General features: G+C 41.6%; 1 protein-coding gene across 6 annotated transcripts in view; it reads right to left on the bottom strand.

Annotated features, from left to right (window-relative positions):
- Positions 1 to 2,842: 2,842 nt before the first annotated feature.
- DDAH1 (dimethylarginine dimethylaminohydrolase 1) overlaps positions 2,843 to 18,336 on the bottom strand; it is a 266,154-nt gene continuing 250,660 nt past the window's right edge. For all 6 annotated transcript variants that reach the window (XM_011982117.1, XM_011982114.1, XM_011982118.1 and 3 more), the window contains 2 exons: positions 9,091 to 9,234; positions 2,843 to 5,935 (listed from right to left, as the gene is read on the bottom strand). In XM_011982117.1, the coding sequence (XP_011837507.1) occupies positions 5,819 to 5,935; positions 9,091 to 9,234 (261 nt within the window). In that variant the 3' untranslated portion in view covers positions 2,843 to 5,818. The remainder of the gene's footprint in view (positions 5,936 to 9,090; positions 9,235 to 18,336) is intronic.

The following is an 18,336-nucleotide window of genomic DNA, read 5'->3' as shown; positions in this document are numbered from 1 at the left end:
CCTAATGCAAGTAGGTCTGTGGCACAGCCATGTCAGCTACCAGGGAAACCTGTGAATTCACCACAGAAGCTGTCAGGCCAGCTTAGAGGCATCCGTGATGAAAATCCCAAGTTATTTCTGGAGTAGGTGATTGATGTTTCAAATAGAAGATGACATTTTGATGGGATCTAAGCTTGCTGTGATCAGAGTTAATAAGGATAATGATGATGATAATGATATTTACATTATCTCTTTCATCCAAAGAACTCTTCAGTTCTTTTATCGCATTTGCCTTGAAAATGTCCCTTCGGAGTTGGGAAGGGAAGGTGTTATTAATCTGTTCTTCAGGAAAGAAAATATAAAGAGACTTAATTGCCAGGCTTTCAGGCTCCATTTTGGTGGTAAGAAGAGATATTTAAATAACAAATTAAACTTGGAGAAATTAAGCTTGGCGAAACACCAGTCTTTCTCAGTTCCCAGTCATCCTATATAATGCTGCCAGATCAAGATCCAATAATATCACTTCTTGACCGAAAAGTCTTCAGGGGATCCTGGCAGACTGCCAAATTCAGTCCAAATATCCTAACTCAGCAGGCAAGGCCCTCAACGTTCCAACCAATGTTGTCTCACCATGCTCTTATATTTACCCTGCGTTTCAGCCAAATAAATCCGCTTGCTCGCCCCTACAGCCTGCTCTAAGCACCCCATTCTCCTTCAATAATGTTCATTCCCCTTGCCCTAACTTGTTCAATGTCTGTCTTCCCTGTTGCATGTACATTCCAGGAGGGTAGGGACTGTCACCACTGTATCCTCAGGGCCTAGCAGAGTTAACTGGCACTTAACAGGGGCTCAAATACTTGCTTCTGAAGTGAACATGATGCTCACCCACCTCTATGCCTTTGCTTCTGCGGCTCCCTCAGCCTAGACAGCCTGTAGTCCCATCTCAACCTATTGAAGCCAGAGCTGTCCTTCCAAGCCCAGAATAAACCCCAATTCCTATGTCTGGTCTCCCTGACTTGGGAACAGATGTGGCATTATTCTTTTGTAGTTTGTACCTTCTGCTGTATCATAATCATTTGTGTAATTGTGTAGTCATCCTTCCCTGCCCTTCCAAACCATCAGCTCTTGAAAGATAGGAGCTGTACTCCAGAGCCTGGCAGGGTGTGGGCACTTGTTAAATATGTGCTCACTTGTCTAAAATCATTGATGACCAGCATTCTTCAGTCAGCAAAATTCCCACTTCCAGAATCTGTAGCTTGTCATGAAAGGGCATTTTTCTGTTTCCTCTCCCCTTATTCTTTCAGAGGTGTGGAGGAAGGTCAGTCAGGGAACCCCTGCCAAATCTTTCTTAAAGAAGTATCTCCCTTTCTCCTCTGGGAGAAGCAGTATATCTGGCACTGAGGTGGAGGGCTCCATTTCTGACTGGGACCCACAGCAGGTTTGCAAGGTTACATTTGGCACTTTTTAGCTTCACTGCCAGCATCAATCTAAATAACGCAGAAATAATCAATGCAACATCAACTGAGAAGGTGTGAGTAAATCAATGGCCTCCCCAAGGAATTTTAGAATTGGTCTTCACATCTGATGAGCATTCGCACAGACCATTCAGTTATTATAAAAATACACCACATGAACTAGCTCTGGGGCTGGGTGAAAGCTTAGAAGCGACACATTTTTAATAGACTGAAGACCCCTGGCTAATAGCAATGCGGACATATTGACTATCTGTGATGAAACACTACGTATAATTTAGAAAGAGCTGCTTGAATAACCATGTTGTAGAATATTCAGGGCTGTTAAAATGGATGATGTAGATCTACATTTGTTGAGATGGAAAGATGCCTACAATATTGCTAGGTCGAAGGAAGCAGACTACAGAACAGCATGATTATGTAAAATTATTGCATATTTATACTGATATCTATTTACAGATCTGTGAATATTCTCTGAAATGTTAATAATAGTTATCTCTGGGTGATAAAACCGTGGGGTAGTTTTTTCTTTACTTTTATAGTTTTTTGTGTTGCTTGAATTTTAACAGTAAGCAGTTATTTTTACAATTATTGAAAGAAAACAATACAGATTGAAAAAATTTGTTGAAAATAAAAAAGCCTCATTTAAAAAACCTTCAAATTTCCTAAAAGATGCTTACTATAAAACAAAAACAGGGGCCGGGCATGATGGCTCACGCCTATAATCCCAGCACTTTGGGAGGCCGAGGCGGGCGGATCACGAGGTCAGATTGAGACCATCCTGGCTAACACAGTGAAACCCCATCTCTACTAGAAATACAAAAAATTAGCCGGGCGTGGTGTTGGCACCTGTAGTCCCAGCTTCTCGGGAGGCTGAGGCAGGAGAATGGCGTGAACCCAGGAGGCGGAGCTTGTAGTAAGCTGAGATCGTGCCACTGGACTCCAGCCTGGGTGACAGAGCAAGACTCCATCTCAAAAAAAAACAAAAAACAAACAAACAACAATAACAACAAAAACAACTCTTGTATGAGCAAATTAAAAAACCTTTCACCTGCCTGCATAACTGAACCACGTAACTGACTATGTGCTGAAAATGGTTAGCAGTGAAAGGGAAGAAAGGGACACCATTTGAGGAGAGGCACAGGGGAACTCAAGCTTTCCTGACCTAGTGTGCATAATATGCACACTTTTTAAGTGCCTGAAGTATGAAGTATCACTTCAATTATTATTTTAACCCAAGCTTTGATGGTAATTTATTTACAGGTACATTATTTTTCTAAGTTCATAGCCCAAAGCACAAAAGAAAATATCCCGTGACTGATAGCAAAGAAATGATGACTTCATTCCCCATGGCAGTTTCTGTTGCAAAGAAAAGAGACATACGCTGTTGATCACAGTACAACTCACATTTTATTCCATTGTGATTGGTATACATGTAAGATTGAGACAGCAAGAGACTAAAAATCAGTGCAGAACTTCTCTGAACTAAAGGGCCGTGAAAGGCATGATTGGTTTTGGCACACAGAGTGGATAACCATACATTGACTGGAACGAGGTGGTCAGGAAAATAAAATGCACAAATCTAACACCATGTTGAAATCATGTCTGAGTTCTGGAGAATGTTAAAGAGTAAATAATTACAAAGACTTACATGCAACTCTTTACCTTACATTATTCATCTACAGACTATTTTTCTCCCTTAGAGATGAGGAGATGGCCTTAGTAATCTGTTCACAGTAGCTGCAAAGACCAATCAATACACATTAGAAAGATCTGCCTGATTTCTATAGCAATTCATTATAGCTGAAGAAATAATGCTAAATAATGTATTTTCTCTTTATCATCCTTTAACTAAATTGAATCACATCACCCAAGTAATTCTGACTTAACTTTTACTTAGTTAAATATAATTTCTCATGTCTTTTAATGTCAAAAAGCAGTTTCTGTTAGTTTATCCATTGGTGTATATCACAATGGATGTGAGGAAAACTTATGTGATAGTATCTTTCCTTTTCAAAAATAACATTATGCTAATGAGAACATCAAAGAAGTAACACTATGTTGCAAGTAATTTAGGTTTTCACATCATCAATCACATAGGGAGTCCAAAGAAGCCAGCCTAGCGGGTAATGTAGCAGAGCAGAATGCAATGCAGAAGAGGCACACAGAGTCTAAGTGATTTCTCCAGACAAAGAGAAGGAAAGACAGACAGAAGCAAAAGAAAGGAAAAGTGAAAAACAGTCTTCTGCAGAACAAATTGTTACAAAGAAAAATCCATTTGCTTGCAATTGATTAAACATAATAGAGAAGAGTTCTTTGATTTGGGATGGCAGAAGTAAAGATATTAAAAATTATATGCTGGTAAGCCTAAACTGGCTGACTGGGCCATTTTTCCTGTGGTTGTGTTTGAGATGTTGAGCTCTCACAGGGAGAATTTTTGCTTTTGCCAAGGAAGGGCCAGATTTAACCCAAAAGGGCAACCTTGACTGCTGAGAACATTTTTTCTTTGTTAACTTGGGCATGTGGCTAACATTCATTCTCTCCCTGGTAAAAAGATATTATTCATCTCTCATGAGATGGTTCAAAATGTGACAGTGACCAAGACGTGGTTTATTCACAGGATGCACATAATTGGCTGTCTGCATATGGCATGAATTAAAAAGTTAAGCAACAAGGAAGAGAAGGAGGAGAAAAAACTTTTACAAATTTCTGGCATAAAATCATCAAATAAAAGAAAGATAGTGGTTAAGGATGTTTTCATTTTCTCAGAGGTTTCTCACTTCCATCTGCTACAGGGGAAATGAAATGAATGAAAGTAATTCTCTTTAGGTCACCAACATAAGGAATCTTTGACTGCAAACATAGAGGTGAGCAGAGCAAGACTTGAAGTGATATTTCTTAATCTCTTTGACTCTTAATCTTAAACAACAAGCCACAGGCAATACAGGAAAGGTGGAGATGACTAGGAAGTGTGATAACGTGCCTGGATCAGTTACCATTCCTTGGAAAGTACCGTTTCCCCTGCCTGTTAATAGGCTGATTCCTGCAGGTTTGAGTAAAGGAATCATCTCTTCCTTCAGTGCTGCATTGTTCTTCATAAGAGACCTGTGTCAGTTGAAAGTTATGTAATTTAAAGGCTAGAGAAGAAATTTAAATTGGATTCCACAGTAAATATTCACGGATATTTCAAAGTAGAATTGTCCACTGTCTGGGGTTGGTTTCAAGCATCAAGGTGATCGCTTCCTGAACATGTTCATTGACCATGAGGAGCTGTTTACTCTGGCTCATATTGGACTACCAGTAATCATTTTCAGACATGATGTCTCTTTTGAAAGAAATGACTTTGCTGGACCAGGATAACTGCAAGGGGTAGAAGACTGGAAACAGGGTGAGTCAGGGTAGGTGGAAACGGAAATGAGTTGAAGGGGGAAAAAAAAAAAAAAAGAGTTCCTCCAAGGTCATATATGGTCAGTAATGAAGCAAAAATTCAGAGTATGTGACTTGAAGACTTTCTAAGACATTGTTCCCATGGGATGTTTCCAAGCTTCTTGATCTTTAATCTCTTAGCAACTTTCTGATACTGGATTTACCTTCCTAGGTGTGGTGCCCTACTTCTGGAATTTAGATCTCAGGGGCAAACCCTGCCGGGATGTGCCTCTGTGTAGTTAACACTGCCCCAGACAGCAGCGCTGATTTCAGTCACAGTTCTGCTGAGGAGCCTGTCTGCCCCTGGCAGGGGTGAGGGGAGGGTTGTTGGTGGCAGATGTAGTCAGAGGCAGAGGAGAACAATGGCAGACAGGGTGGACCTGCAGGAAGGTAGCCAGAGGGAAAGACCTTGGGTTTTACCCAAGGTCAAGGTGGCTGTGATAGAAGAGCGAAAGGCAAAAGTAACTAACTGAAATTCAGAAGTAGAAGAGAAAGGAGGAGGATCCCTGGACCAGGGAATTTCACAGGAACCAAACATGATTCATGATATAGAGGGAAAAAAAAACCAAAACAAACAAGCTTATCTGACTGATCAAGAAGACATTCTTCAGAATATACTGACAACTAAAGAATTTTCACACCAATAATACAAACACTAAATGAGTGTTTCCTTACTATGATTAATCACATTTTGATTATTCATTAGCTCTATATCTTCTAGGTTGCTTAATTCATGTAGCACATCCACAGCTTAGGTACCACCGCGAGGGGAGGGAGGGTGGGGGTGCTGAATGAAGCAATTCAACTTAGAATCAAATTTTGTAAACAAGAGTTAGTAGCACAGTGGCACAGTAGATTGTCAAGAAAAACAACAGGAGTGGGCACAGAGTCATTGGCCTTGCCTGTGCGGTCTTGCCGCCTACCAGGGAGGACTCTGAAGCTCAGGAGTCTACCTTCTTGTTAATTAAAACTGAGCAGCAGGTGAGCAGCCCGTCCACCTTTTCCAGTTCAGACATGCTCACGGGGATCAGCATATGGTCCTTCAGTTTCTCATAAACCTACAGTGGGAATCAAGGAAAAGGAAGAAAAAGAAGGATTATGTTTCTGCCTGTTTTACCATCCTCAGAAGTGGAGAATCAATTTGATTTGTGCATCTAGGCTTTTCATTCATTTAATCCCAAGACACACATGCAGTCTCAACCACACACATGCCCACAGTCATCCCCACAGAGCTGGTGGGAACTGGTTAACCACTAGCTCTGTGCTTTAACCTCAAGGCCAAAGATGTGTCAGAAATGTGGTTTTGCTAGAGATGCCTTTACTCTGCCATTGTCATTGCTAGATTAAGTGGTACGTGGAAGTTGGTGGCCATGTGTCAGTCTGAATATTACTCTTTCCTCACACTTTATTTTTATTTATTTACATATTTTTGGAGACAGGGTCTTGCTGTGTCATCCAGGTTGGTGTATAGTGGCATGACCATGGCTCACTGCAGCCTCAACTTCCCAGGCTCAAATGATCCTCCCCCTCAGCCTCCAAAGTACCTGGGACAAACAACAGACACACACCACTACGCCTGGCTAATTTTTATTTTTTATTTTCTGTGGAGACAGGGTCTCACTATATTGCCAGGGCTGGTCTTGACTTCCTGGGTTCAAGTGATCATCCTGCCTTGGCCTCCCAAAGTGCTGGTATTACAGGCATAAGCCACCATGCTAGGCCTTCTCTTCACACTTTAAAACCCTCTCAACTATACTTTTGGTTTATTTTCTTACCAACACCACTGGAGAAATTTGACAAGATATAACTTAAGTATTTCAGGTTAAATTGCTTTTAAATTACAGGTGTAAATTTTATTAGCATCTTTTGACACTAATAGAAAGCATAAGTCAGAACTTCAATTAACAGTTAATAGATTTTTCTGTGATGATCAAATAAAGCATATTTTTAAAAACAAAGTGACTTGAAAGTGTACTGCCTAATAACAGTCTACTGTGCTTCTTTAGGAAGCACTGTGTTTCTTAAAATTCAGCACAGTGGTTAATTAAGAGTGTTGGAGCCAAAGTAGGGTACCAAACCCAGTTCCATCAACCTACTACTTAAAGAATTATTTCAGTGAAGTGACATTCCCTCTGAGCCTGGTTTACTTCTCTGTAATACTGGAATAGTAATGTTGCCCCATAGGGCTGTTACAAGGACTGAATAAGATAATACACCTGGGATGCCTGGCACCCTGCCTGGCACTGGGGAAGCCCTCAGTAAACAGGGATATTATTAATACTATTGTCATTTTTGAGAGACACACGGCTGAATCAGGGGGACAGTGAATAATCATCTGGTAGGTCAGATGATCAATGTGGCTAAAGAGGGATGAATGATTCAGACCTGTATTTCTCAAAGTGAGTTCTGTGACTGGGTGCTTGTTGATATTGCAGATTCTAGGGTCGGGGTCCAGGAACTTGCAATTTTAGCAACCCTGATGTGCATTAAAGTATGAGATCCATTACTCTTCTAAGAGCTGGGTAAGCCCCAGTCCTGGGTCAGGAGTCCTCTATTTTCCTCAGGTTCACATTTTCAGCCATGGAAATAGAAAAAAGTATCTATGTATTCCCCCCACCCTTTTCTTTTTATCTGCTCAGAAAGAGGCTGTGATTAGAGAGTGAGTCTAGTAATTATATAGTATTGCATATTTAAAAGGTAGTATAAAATATTTTCTAATATTTGCAAAGCTTAAGACCAAAAAAAGATCAATGATTACTAAAAGCTCTTCTGAAATGCATAGTATAAATATCTTGTTCTTCTGGGCAGAGATGAGATGCTGAGTGCCTAGAAGATATGGATACTTGAAGAATCTATGGACGAGCACTGTTATGTTTGCTTGGTAGGGTAAAATCGAAATTACTAAAGTATATAGATGAGACTGTCAGAGTATGCTGAAAAACAAGGGAGATTTTCTTAGACCAGGAAAAGCATTTCAGATCCAGAGACAGCTCCCTTATTGGAACACAAACGCAGAGACTCCTGGAGGGACCAGTTGGCTGATTTCAAGTGTACCATATTTCTTCCTGCTCTATCTTTTCAATGAAGAGCTTTTTGCTGCCTAATATGGGCAGTTTCTTCTTTCTGTAGCCCTGACAATGAACACCCACCACTCTGGGTCATTCATACTCCTCTACCTAAAGAAACAAATGGCCAGGCATGGTGGCTCATGCCTGTGCACTTTGGGAGGCTGAGGTGGGAGGATCCTTTGAGCCCAGGAGTTCGAGACTAGCTCAGGCAACACAGGGAGACCCCGTCTCTACAGAAAATAAAATTAGCCAGGTGTAATGGCGCATGCTTGTAGTCCCAGGTACTTGGGAGGCTGAGTTAGGAGGATTGCTTCAGCCCAGGAATTTGAGGCTACAGTGAGCCATGATTATGCCACTGCACTCTAGCCTGGGCAACAGATCAAGATCCCATCTCAAAAAAAAAAAAGACTGGGCATGGTGGCTCATGCCTGTCAGCCTATCATCCCAGCACTTTGGGAGGCCGAGGCAGGCAGACTGCTTGAGCTCACGAATTTGATACCAGCCTGGGCAATATAACGAAACCCCATCTCTATTAAAAATACAAAAATTAGCCAGGTGTGGTGGTGTATGCATGTAGTCCCAGCTACTCAGGAGGCTGAGGTGGGAGGATCTCTTGAGCCTGGGAGGTGGGGTTGCAGAGAGCCAAGATCGTGCTACGCACTCCAGCCTGGGTAACAGAGTGAGACCCTATCTCCAAAACAAAAAAAAAAAAAAAAAAAAAAAAAAAAGAAACAAATGGCCCTTTTCTGAGGGGCAGCTCAGCAGCTCTGTCAGAAAACAATGATACCGCTGACCATCTAATTGTAGGTCTTTATGCTTAATAAGTATCTGAGGGTGGGAAAGTACATTTAATCAGAGCTGGGGCATAGACTTGGGTGAGTACTTATTTGAAAATCTGAGTATTATTTGAAAAGCTTTGACTATCCGGCATGATCATCTCAATTACTATGCATACATTAGTGAGCAATGGCATGAATGAGAAAAGTGAAACACATTTTCCTTGTGCCCTAAATTGTATTATCCTTCCTTTTCTTAATGGTTTGGTATGTATAGAGGAAAAGGAGGCTCCTATTGGTCACTCCATTATGAAAAAATCCCCAGGGAGGCTGACCCAGCTGCAGTGGCCAGAAGGGATATTTTTTTACCTTTGCACTTTCTGGATACTCTTCCGGGGTTCGGTGCAGCAATACGTGCCCTTTGTTGGGGATATTTAGATATACACAGTTTGCTGCTATGTCATCAGGCACAGTGAGTTTGTCGTAGCGGTGGTCACTCATCTGTTGCATGATCTATAAAGAGAAACAAAGCAGGCCTAAGCAGAGTATCTCCCCACACTTTCAAACAGAAGGAAGGCAGTGTGGTAGGATACAAGCTTGTAACTGACACTTTAGGCTGTTCCTCTGTTCAAATTCCCATCTATTACCTCCAGTCACTTAGAACCAGACAAGGAAAACTTGATTAAGCTATGAGTCTTTGGAAGAATTGCAAGGGTTTTTGTTGTTCTTTAAAAGTATGTGTTTGTCTCTCTTTTCTTTTAAGGTTTTAAAACTGTCTATTATTTTTCTAGTCTTTGTTCAGAAGACCTATCAGTAAGATAAAAATGGCACATGTAAGGCCCAGCAGGGGTTTTGCTATCTTTGGCTGAGTAAGCAGGGCTGCCTCCTCTATAGGAAAGAAGGGCCATACCAGTAATCAGAATAGCCGATAATGTGAATCTGATTTAGCAGTAACACCACATGTATGCGCACGCACGTACACACACACACACACACACACACACGCTTTGCTCTTCATATATTTTTAAGCTGAATTCACCTGTTCATTGGCAAGTGATGGCCTTAATACAGTGAGCATAAAAGCCACCTGGGGAGAATGAGAAAATCATATTTCCAGGCCTCACCCTTAGGGAGTGCTGGTTTGGCAGATTTTGGGTGAGGCATAGGAATTTTGCATTTTGAAAGCCCTACAGATAATTTTGAGGCAGAGGGTCCCTGGACCACAACTGGAAAGGAAAAAAAAAAAAAAAACCTTCTTGGCAGGTCCATTCTTCAAATGATGAACTTATTAGTATCTTAGCATAAAATAACTTTAAAAACAACACAAAAATGAACTCTGCACAAAATTTAAAATATTGATACCTCATCCTTACCTCCTCAACATAATCAAAACTCTCAAAAAACAACACTCCTCCCCCTAACAACAAGAATATCCAGATTTTAAAAACCCACAAAAATATTATTTTGGGTTTAGTCATGTAGACTCTTTCTACTCTTTATCAATATCCATACAGTTTTAAGGAATCTGCTGAAATGTCATGCTAGGAAGGTATAACATGATCTTTTCCACAATCTGGTTCTAATCTACCTTTATGGTCCCATCTACTTTTACTTTTCAGTGTTTGTATGGAAATGTGCTTCATATTACTAGGTAGACATGCCCACTCAGTCATGGGTGCACTGGATAGTAAGATTTATGGTATGAAGAGCAGAAGACAGACAGCATACTTCCTGCAGAAAATTCATTCCTAAGAGCGGCACACAGTAAGCCCTTCCTGACTCACCAGTCAGGTAAATCATTCACTTCTAGTGTGGAATATGTCAAGGATGGAGAAAGGCCAAGAGCAATCCCATAATGGAATACCCTTCACATGGAAGGTGACATCAAGAATGGGGATGAGCTTAAGCATTGTATGAAAGGCTGAGACATACAAATGAACAGGACCCAGACCCAGTTTTCCAAGAGATTACAGTTTAGTGGAGGAAACTGACAGAAAAATAGATAATTATATAACAATAAGAACTAGCAGGGCACCACGCCAAACATTTTACATTTATTATCTAATCTCAAAATTCTCATTTTACAGATGAAGAAACTGCACTGAGAGAGGTCAAATAACTTGCTCAAGGTCATACAGGTAGATTCAAACCCAGATCTGTGCAACTCAAAACGTTTCTTAATCATCTCACTTTGCTCTTTCTCAACTTCTGTAGCAGCAAACTATCTCCTACAAACTACATAACACCTACGTTTTCACATTCACTTGGTACTTATTATTTACTCTCTGGCAGTACCATTAATTCTTTTCTTATATGTAATCCTATTATGACTTGCTACAGTCTGGTATAGGTAAAGGACTTAACTGGACACCTCTCTTGCACTTTTGAATTTAAATTGTTCTTGAAGGGATAGGCCCATAGAGGGGATCACCTATGGAGTGGGTCTTTCTTTACAGCCCTGATTAGAAACCTTAGATCTAATCCAACATGTGGGCAATTAAGAAGTTAAAGACACTCCTAAAGATTAACTTTTCTAAGAAAATTAACAACATATTCAATTTAGCCCTCTTTATAAAATGGATATGCCCAGAAATAATATGAAGAAGCTTGAGAGAGAGAGAGAGAAAAAAAAAAAAAAAAACAGACCCAAGTAGCTCCTTTGTTATGAATTGTAATTTAGTTCTTCTTATGCAGATTTTCTTTTTGGTTGCTTCCAAAACACAGCAATAGCAGCTTCCATTTATTATTGTGTGCAAGGGAACAGATGAAGACCGCCTGAGCCCAGGAGTTTGAGACCAGCCTGGGCAACATGGCGAAACCCTGTCTCTACAAAAAAATTAGCTGTGTGTGGTGGCACACACCTGTAGTCCCACCTCCTCAGGAGGCTGAGGTGGGAAGATCATAAAGGTGGCAGTAAGCCGAGTTAGTGCCACTGCACTCCAGCCTGAGCCACAGATAATCTGTCTTGGAGTCTAATCCTTAGTCTTAAAAACCACAAAAGATTAGACCCACCATATTCGCACAATTACTTCTTCAGCTTCCTTCTTTCTAAGGCCTACGTTAACACACAATCTAGTAGTGTTGCAGGCTTAGCATCCCTTCTACCTAGATCCCCTAGAGAGATAATTGCTATAAAGTTCCCAAACTTTTCGGAATAAGGACAAATTTTACTGTGAGTTTTTGTGCAGTTTCTCTCTCTTCAACCAGACTGCTACCTCCTTGAATGCAGGTCCAGGCATAATGAGGTGGACAGAGCATGGGCTTTAGAGTCAGAAAGGTCTGGGTCTGAAGGCTTGCTCATCCGCACACTAATTGTGTGACTTTGGGAAAGTCACATATGCCCTGTGAGCCTCAATTCTCTCAGCAGTAAAATGGGATGGGAATGCTATACCTATCCTCCACAGGGTAACCCTGAGGATTATTAAAAAAAAAAATCCAAAACAGATAATGTACATAAAATGCTTAGCACAAGCTTCTAGCAGAAATTAAATGTGTAATAAAAGTCAGTTCACTTCCCTCTTTTGTTTCTTGCAAGTCACTTGACATATAGCAGGTGACCAAAATATGTTTGCACTAACTAGTTCATTTCTTCATTCCTTTCACCTTTTTAAAAGCTATGGAGAACCTCAGGAGGGCACTGTGATGAACTATGTGGTCAATCACATGGGTAAACAATTGAATTCCCTCAGAGAAACAAGGTATGGTCTATGTCCAGAAATAGAAATACAATTCATTATTTTTAATGTGAAAAAACATGGCTAAAATCAATGAGGCCAAGGTTTGTCTGTTTTTCAAAGCCATATAGAAGGGCACTATACTCTGTGGTCCTAACTAAAATGACTCTGGATGACAAAGTAAGACAACAGAGGGGTGGACCTGGAATTACCTACAGAGTATGTGGCACCTAAGGGCATTCGCAGAAAGAAAGAAAATAAAAACTTTTGTGTATATCAAACTGAACACATAGGCCTCTGTCAGGCTGTGACCCCAATTGAGTAAAATAGTCCAGAAACCCAATGGGCAGACTGACTTCTTCACAGTAGAGTAGGGCTGCCTCGATATGCAAGGTGGCAGTTAGGATTTGTGAGACTTGTAGACAATAGCTTTTGGTCAGTCTCACAAACATGCTTTTTTCCAGTTGCAGGGAATGGGGTTCCACTATGTCTAAATGTCTGCTTATTATGTGCTGTTGAGGGTGGACCAAGATGGCCAGTCTGCTGATGTTTGCAGTCAGAACAGGACAGTCATCCTGTCACATAAATTGGACCTAGTTTACCCGAGAAGTTCAGAATTTCTTCCAGACCACTGGGGAGGCAGTTCTCTGAGCCAGAGGTTTACTAAGTAGGACCCCAGTGGTTTGAGGACCTCAGAGAGATCCTTACAACATGTATGCACAACCACTGCTACCTGGTCAACCTAGACACAAACAAAACAAAATCTAGAAAATCTGTTATTCCCATTGACTTACTTTTCTAAGCAAATGGGAGAACTGTGTGTAGCATATTGTGGCCCACACACACCATTCATAATCACCAGATAACTGCCGGTTGGTTTTCCATTTTAATTCGTGGTCTGCGATGCTTCATTGTACTCTTTATCTACAGATAAATAAATCACCCATGTCTCTTAGTACCAGATGAGTTGAAAGAGAAAGAAGCACGGCAAGACTACATCTCCTAGGCCTGACTTTATTCACTGGATCTAGCGGTCTGGGCAAATCCCCCCACCTCTCAGCATGACTCATGCATGTCCGGTGGTGACTACAAAGCAGAAGTATGGAATGTCATACATTCCAGAGGAAGTGTTCTCAGGGATTGTTATCAGTGCTGACTTCTTGTTTACCAGTGAGGAAACAAACTAAAATCTCCAAGGTTGTGCCCATCTCAGAAAGTACCACGTGTCACTGGAGCGACAGGGCCTGTCCAGTTGACTTCAGCTGTTTCCATGCTCTGCCCTATCCCCCAACCTCACATCCTTGAGTGAACAATCCTCTCCCCTACTTGGTTCCTATTTGAATTCTTCTTCAGTTACTGGCATGTATTTGAAATTCTAATCACTGTTTTGTTTCACTCTGTAATGCTTCTTCCTTTTCTGAGCCTTATTTTTATCATTTAAAGGTTCTGGTGGGGACATTCCTATACTTACTAACATAAAGGCCAGTACCTACTTTAGAATTATTTGGGACAGTTTCAATTTTTCATTACTGGGAGAAAAGGAATTATAATATCTTTAGTGGGGAAATAATTTAATGCTGAGAATATATGAAGTAATTTACTGATAAATTCCACTGAGAGTTACTCTTAAAATAAATGTCTTAACAAAACCAACAAAGCCACCTTAGGAGAAGCTTTTCTATTAATTTATCAAGACTCCACGGTTATCATTTTAAGACAGATTTAAGAATATGCCCACAAAATGACTTTTAATAATGAACAGGCCCCATTTGGAGCAGTGAGTGGTTCTGCTTAACTGAAAACAATTACAAAAGGTATGTCAGGCATAGCCTTTCTAAATGAAAGGGATTTATGAAGTGGTAACAGTAGATAACAAGAAATATGCTTTTCCCCCTTGAAAAAGCTAAAGGTGCTTATTATAAACACAAAGAGATTTTGTCTTTTGGGACAACGAAAAGGTTTCTCCTTTCCTGTTGGAGTAATTATTTTCCTTTCTCTTATATGTTGTTATTGTCTGAATAAGCTTACCATTTATTTGTAGCTGGATTCAGGAGACACATGTATGTACACAAGGCAGGGTGCTGGCCATTCAGCAGGGAACATGCAGAGAAAGATGCAGGAAGGCTGTGTTGCTTTCGAACATCTTTCCCTTCTTACACCCTAATGGGCACCGTGAGGATGCATTCACGCATCCCGCCTGGTAGGGCATCACCTCAAAGAACTCGGGCTCCTGAGGACTGAGCAACAGTGAGGCTGAGGAACAGGTTCTGTTTGCCCTTTGTGGATGCACAGAGGCTTTGTTAAAAGATGAGCACCATTTCAACTATCCCGAGAATGCAGCTGTTGAGCTGTTTAGTTCTGTGTTCCAACATTTTTTCCTAAAAAAGCATGAAGGAGGTGGTACTGCTCCAGTGCTGTATGTAGTGTTTTTCCAACCCCAGGGACTGTACTTCCTGCTTCTCACTGTGCCTCAAGCCCGAATGGAAAGGAGACACACCTAAACCCTCCACACATCAGTCACCACAAATTCCTTTCCCTAAGAGCAGATTACTCGATATCCTGAGAGGCCCCAGAGTCAACTCTGAATGATACAAATGAGTTCTACAGGATTTGGGGGAAAGATCTCAGAAGTCAAGTTGCTGTTCCAAATGCCCTTTCTGAATTTTGCCAAAGGAATGATTCCACTTTATGTAAACTAGTGTGAGCGATTATTATTGGGATTGGCTCAATTAGTGGTCAGCTCTGTTCAACAATCTTTTATGGTACGCCCTCTTCGGGCTCGGCACAATGGCAGTGTGAGGTGGGAAAGGGAAAGAGATGCCTTCAGGAGATGAAAATCTATCATTTAAGGCAGGACAAGCACATGAAGAGTATGCTAGCAGTAAAAAGAGAGTTAACCTCACTTTTATCATCGGCAACTCCTTAATGAAGAAGGCACACAGCTGTAGAGAGGAAATGGCTCTAAGAATCATCGTGGCCACGCTGTCATGGTCTGTTACACAGCTGCTGGTTGGAGGAATTGGCCTTGCTCCCCAGGGTGGAGCTGTCACAAAATAGAGTGGGAACTGTCTGGCTTTCAGCCCAAGAGAATCTGCATGGCAAGTTGCATTAACAACCAGGCATTTCCGGCAGTTCCCAACATTTCTGGGAATTTTCTCATCCAAAGGACTGAAAGCCCACTCCATTCTCTTGCTTCTTACTCATGCTTTCTTTGTATTACAGTAATTATGTTTTAAAAAATCCTGGGCTATGTTGTTTTGTGGAACAATTTAGAACTTATTGGTCAAACTCTGAAGCAAATGTATATAAAAGGTAGTTAGAGATGTTTAGGGAATATTCAAAGCACAGTTTTGGGTCACTCATAATTGATCTTTCATATATATATATATAAAAAATATATATAATGTACCCATCTTAACATATCAAAGCTAAACCAATATTAAAAACAACTGACTATAGACTCTATTGATACAATATATGATGCCCAAGTACACTTTTTATTGCTACTGCATATCTAAAATCATTCATTTATTTATCTATCCATCAAGAGTGTATTGAGAGCCTGACAACATACCAGCATCAAGCCCTGGAGGTCTTTTTAAGGCTGAGCCAATATAGCTATGGATACCATTCTAAAACTGATAGCATATTTTCATGTTTTATAGTCTTTCCACAGACTAGTTCAAAATGAACACTGCCTGAGAAGGGCTTTAGGATGACTGACTAGAGGCACTGGACACCTGTTTCCCCAGCAAAGAAGAGCCAAAATAGCAAGTAGATAATCGTACTTTGAATAGACATCTGAGAGAGAATGCTGGAATTCAGCAGAGAAGTGACAGAAAACACCTGAGATACTGAAAGAGAGGGAGGCAAGGTAGACAGCCTGGCTGGAATCAGCTGGAAGTCCAGAGAGGGTCCCTAGTGAGAGGAAAGAGTAAGTGAGAGATTCCCAGTGGTCTATGTTCCCACACTGACTCCCAAAATCCTTGTCATGAGAGTCTCTCAAACCCCAAGGACCCTGAAACTGGTATTCCCGGGGTCCGTGTGGCAGCATTGCTCCAGAGAGGGAGCCCACTTGGGTCCCATGTACCCACTTAGTCCTGGACAGATAGCCAGCTAGTTAGAGAGCCCATTTCCCACCAGACTGCATTGTGTCCTGGGACCCAGCAACCCTTGTATCTTCACATCTCTGGAGCCCCACTGACAGAGGGCTGCAGGGTGCAATGCAGGTTGGACCCAGTAGAGGGGCAGGGTCTCTAGCACTCCAGCCCACACATTGTCCTGCACACTGGGGACACTGATCCTGGGACAAAGGGAGCTGAAGCACGTTTTTCAGAGCATGAAATCTGACTTCCTGGGGCCACTGTTACTGACAGAAAACCCTGCTCCCATAGTAGAAGGGCTACCTCACACTAGCATGTGTCCTGAGGACAGGCTGCCACCATTGCCATAGCCACCTGAGCATACCATCTGGGGCTTGGGAATTGCTCTGCCTTGTTCACCACAGCCTGGGCCCATGGGCCCCACGGGGGGCCTGAGAAAAGGCTTGCCTAGCCTGGCACCACCCCTGTCCTCCCCCAGTGCCCATGCACATTGCCTGGGGGCCTAGGGATTGCCCCTCCCCATTGGTTGACCCAGGTGCACATGCATCCTATCAGAGGGCCTAACAACAGGTCCAGAAAACCTGCTGCTGAAACCCAAGCATGCTGTCTGGAGCCTGGGGGATTGCCTCACCCTGTCTACCACTGCTGGCATCTGGGCAATCCTCCCAGGACCTGAAGGTCTGCCCAACCTGCCACCACCACCACTGCTGGCAATCTTCTGCGTGTACCACCTGGAGGATTGGGGACTGGGCTGCCAAGCCCATTGCAGCCACTGCAATTATAAGTGAGTGCCCATGGGGAGCCTGAGTACTCATCCAGTCATTGGCACACTGCTGCCATAACCAGCACCCAAGCAAGCTGCCTGGAGGCCCACAAATCAGCCCGTCTGGACTTGCTAAAACTGGCGCCCACATATGCCACCCTGGGACCCAAGAACAGGCATGCTTGGTCTGCCGCTGCCAACAGCGGGGCCTGAGGACTGGCCCACCTGACATCCTATCCCCAGGAAAACCTCAGCATAACCTCCACTAACAACTGCAGCCTGCACCACTGAGGAAATCACAGACACCACTGATGGTGTATAGCCAAAGAAATCCTGTGGAGACTACACCATTATATATGCCCAGAATAAAAGTGAAAGTGCCCCAACCAACCAACACCATAGATCTACCTACAGGAAAATGTCTTCCCCTATGAAAGCCAATCTAAAAAATTGGAGGAAGTGACTGTTACACCTGATGCACAGATATCAATGAAAGGACACAGAAATACAAAAAAGCAAGGAAATATGACACTTCCAAAGGAACATAATAATTCTCCAGAAACAGATTCCAATAAAAATTAAATTTATGAAGTGCCTGATAAAGAATTCAAAATAACAACATTAAGGAAGTTCCATGATATACAAGAGAACACAGATAAACAATAAATAGAAATTTAAAAAACAACTCAGGATATGAATGAGAAATTCACCAAGGAGATAGACATATAAAAAAGAACCAGAGAAATCCTGAAACTGAAGAATTCAATGAATGAAATAAAAAATACAATGAGAACTTCAGCAGGATACTAAATCAAGAAGAAGAATTTCAGTACTTTAAAAAGAAAAAAAAAAAGAAGAAAGTCAGTGTGACCTATGGGATCTCATAAAGCAACAAAATATTTGAATTTTGGGTGTTCAAAGGGTGAGAGAAGTTTAATAGCATAGAAAAACAATTTAACAAAATAATATCTTTAAACTTCCTAAGTCTAGAAAGAGTTTTAGAAACAGGAAGTTCAAAGATTCCCAAATAGATACAACCCCAAAAGATCTTTCCCCAGCACATTATAGTGAAACT

This window comes from Mandrillus leucophaeus, unplaced genomic scaffold, assembly GCF_000951045.1.
Source record: "Mandrillus leucophaeus isolate KB7577 unplaced genomic scaffold, Mleu.le_1.0 Scaffold235, whole genome shotgun sequence".
NCBI classification, from domain to species: domain Eukaryota; kingdom Metazoa; phylum Chordata; class Mammalia; order Primates; family Cercopithecidae; genus Mandrillus; species Mandrillus leucophaeus.
This window is presented reverse-complemented; position numbering and strand designations above follow the sequence as displayed.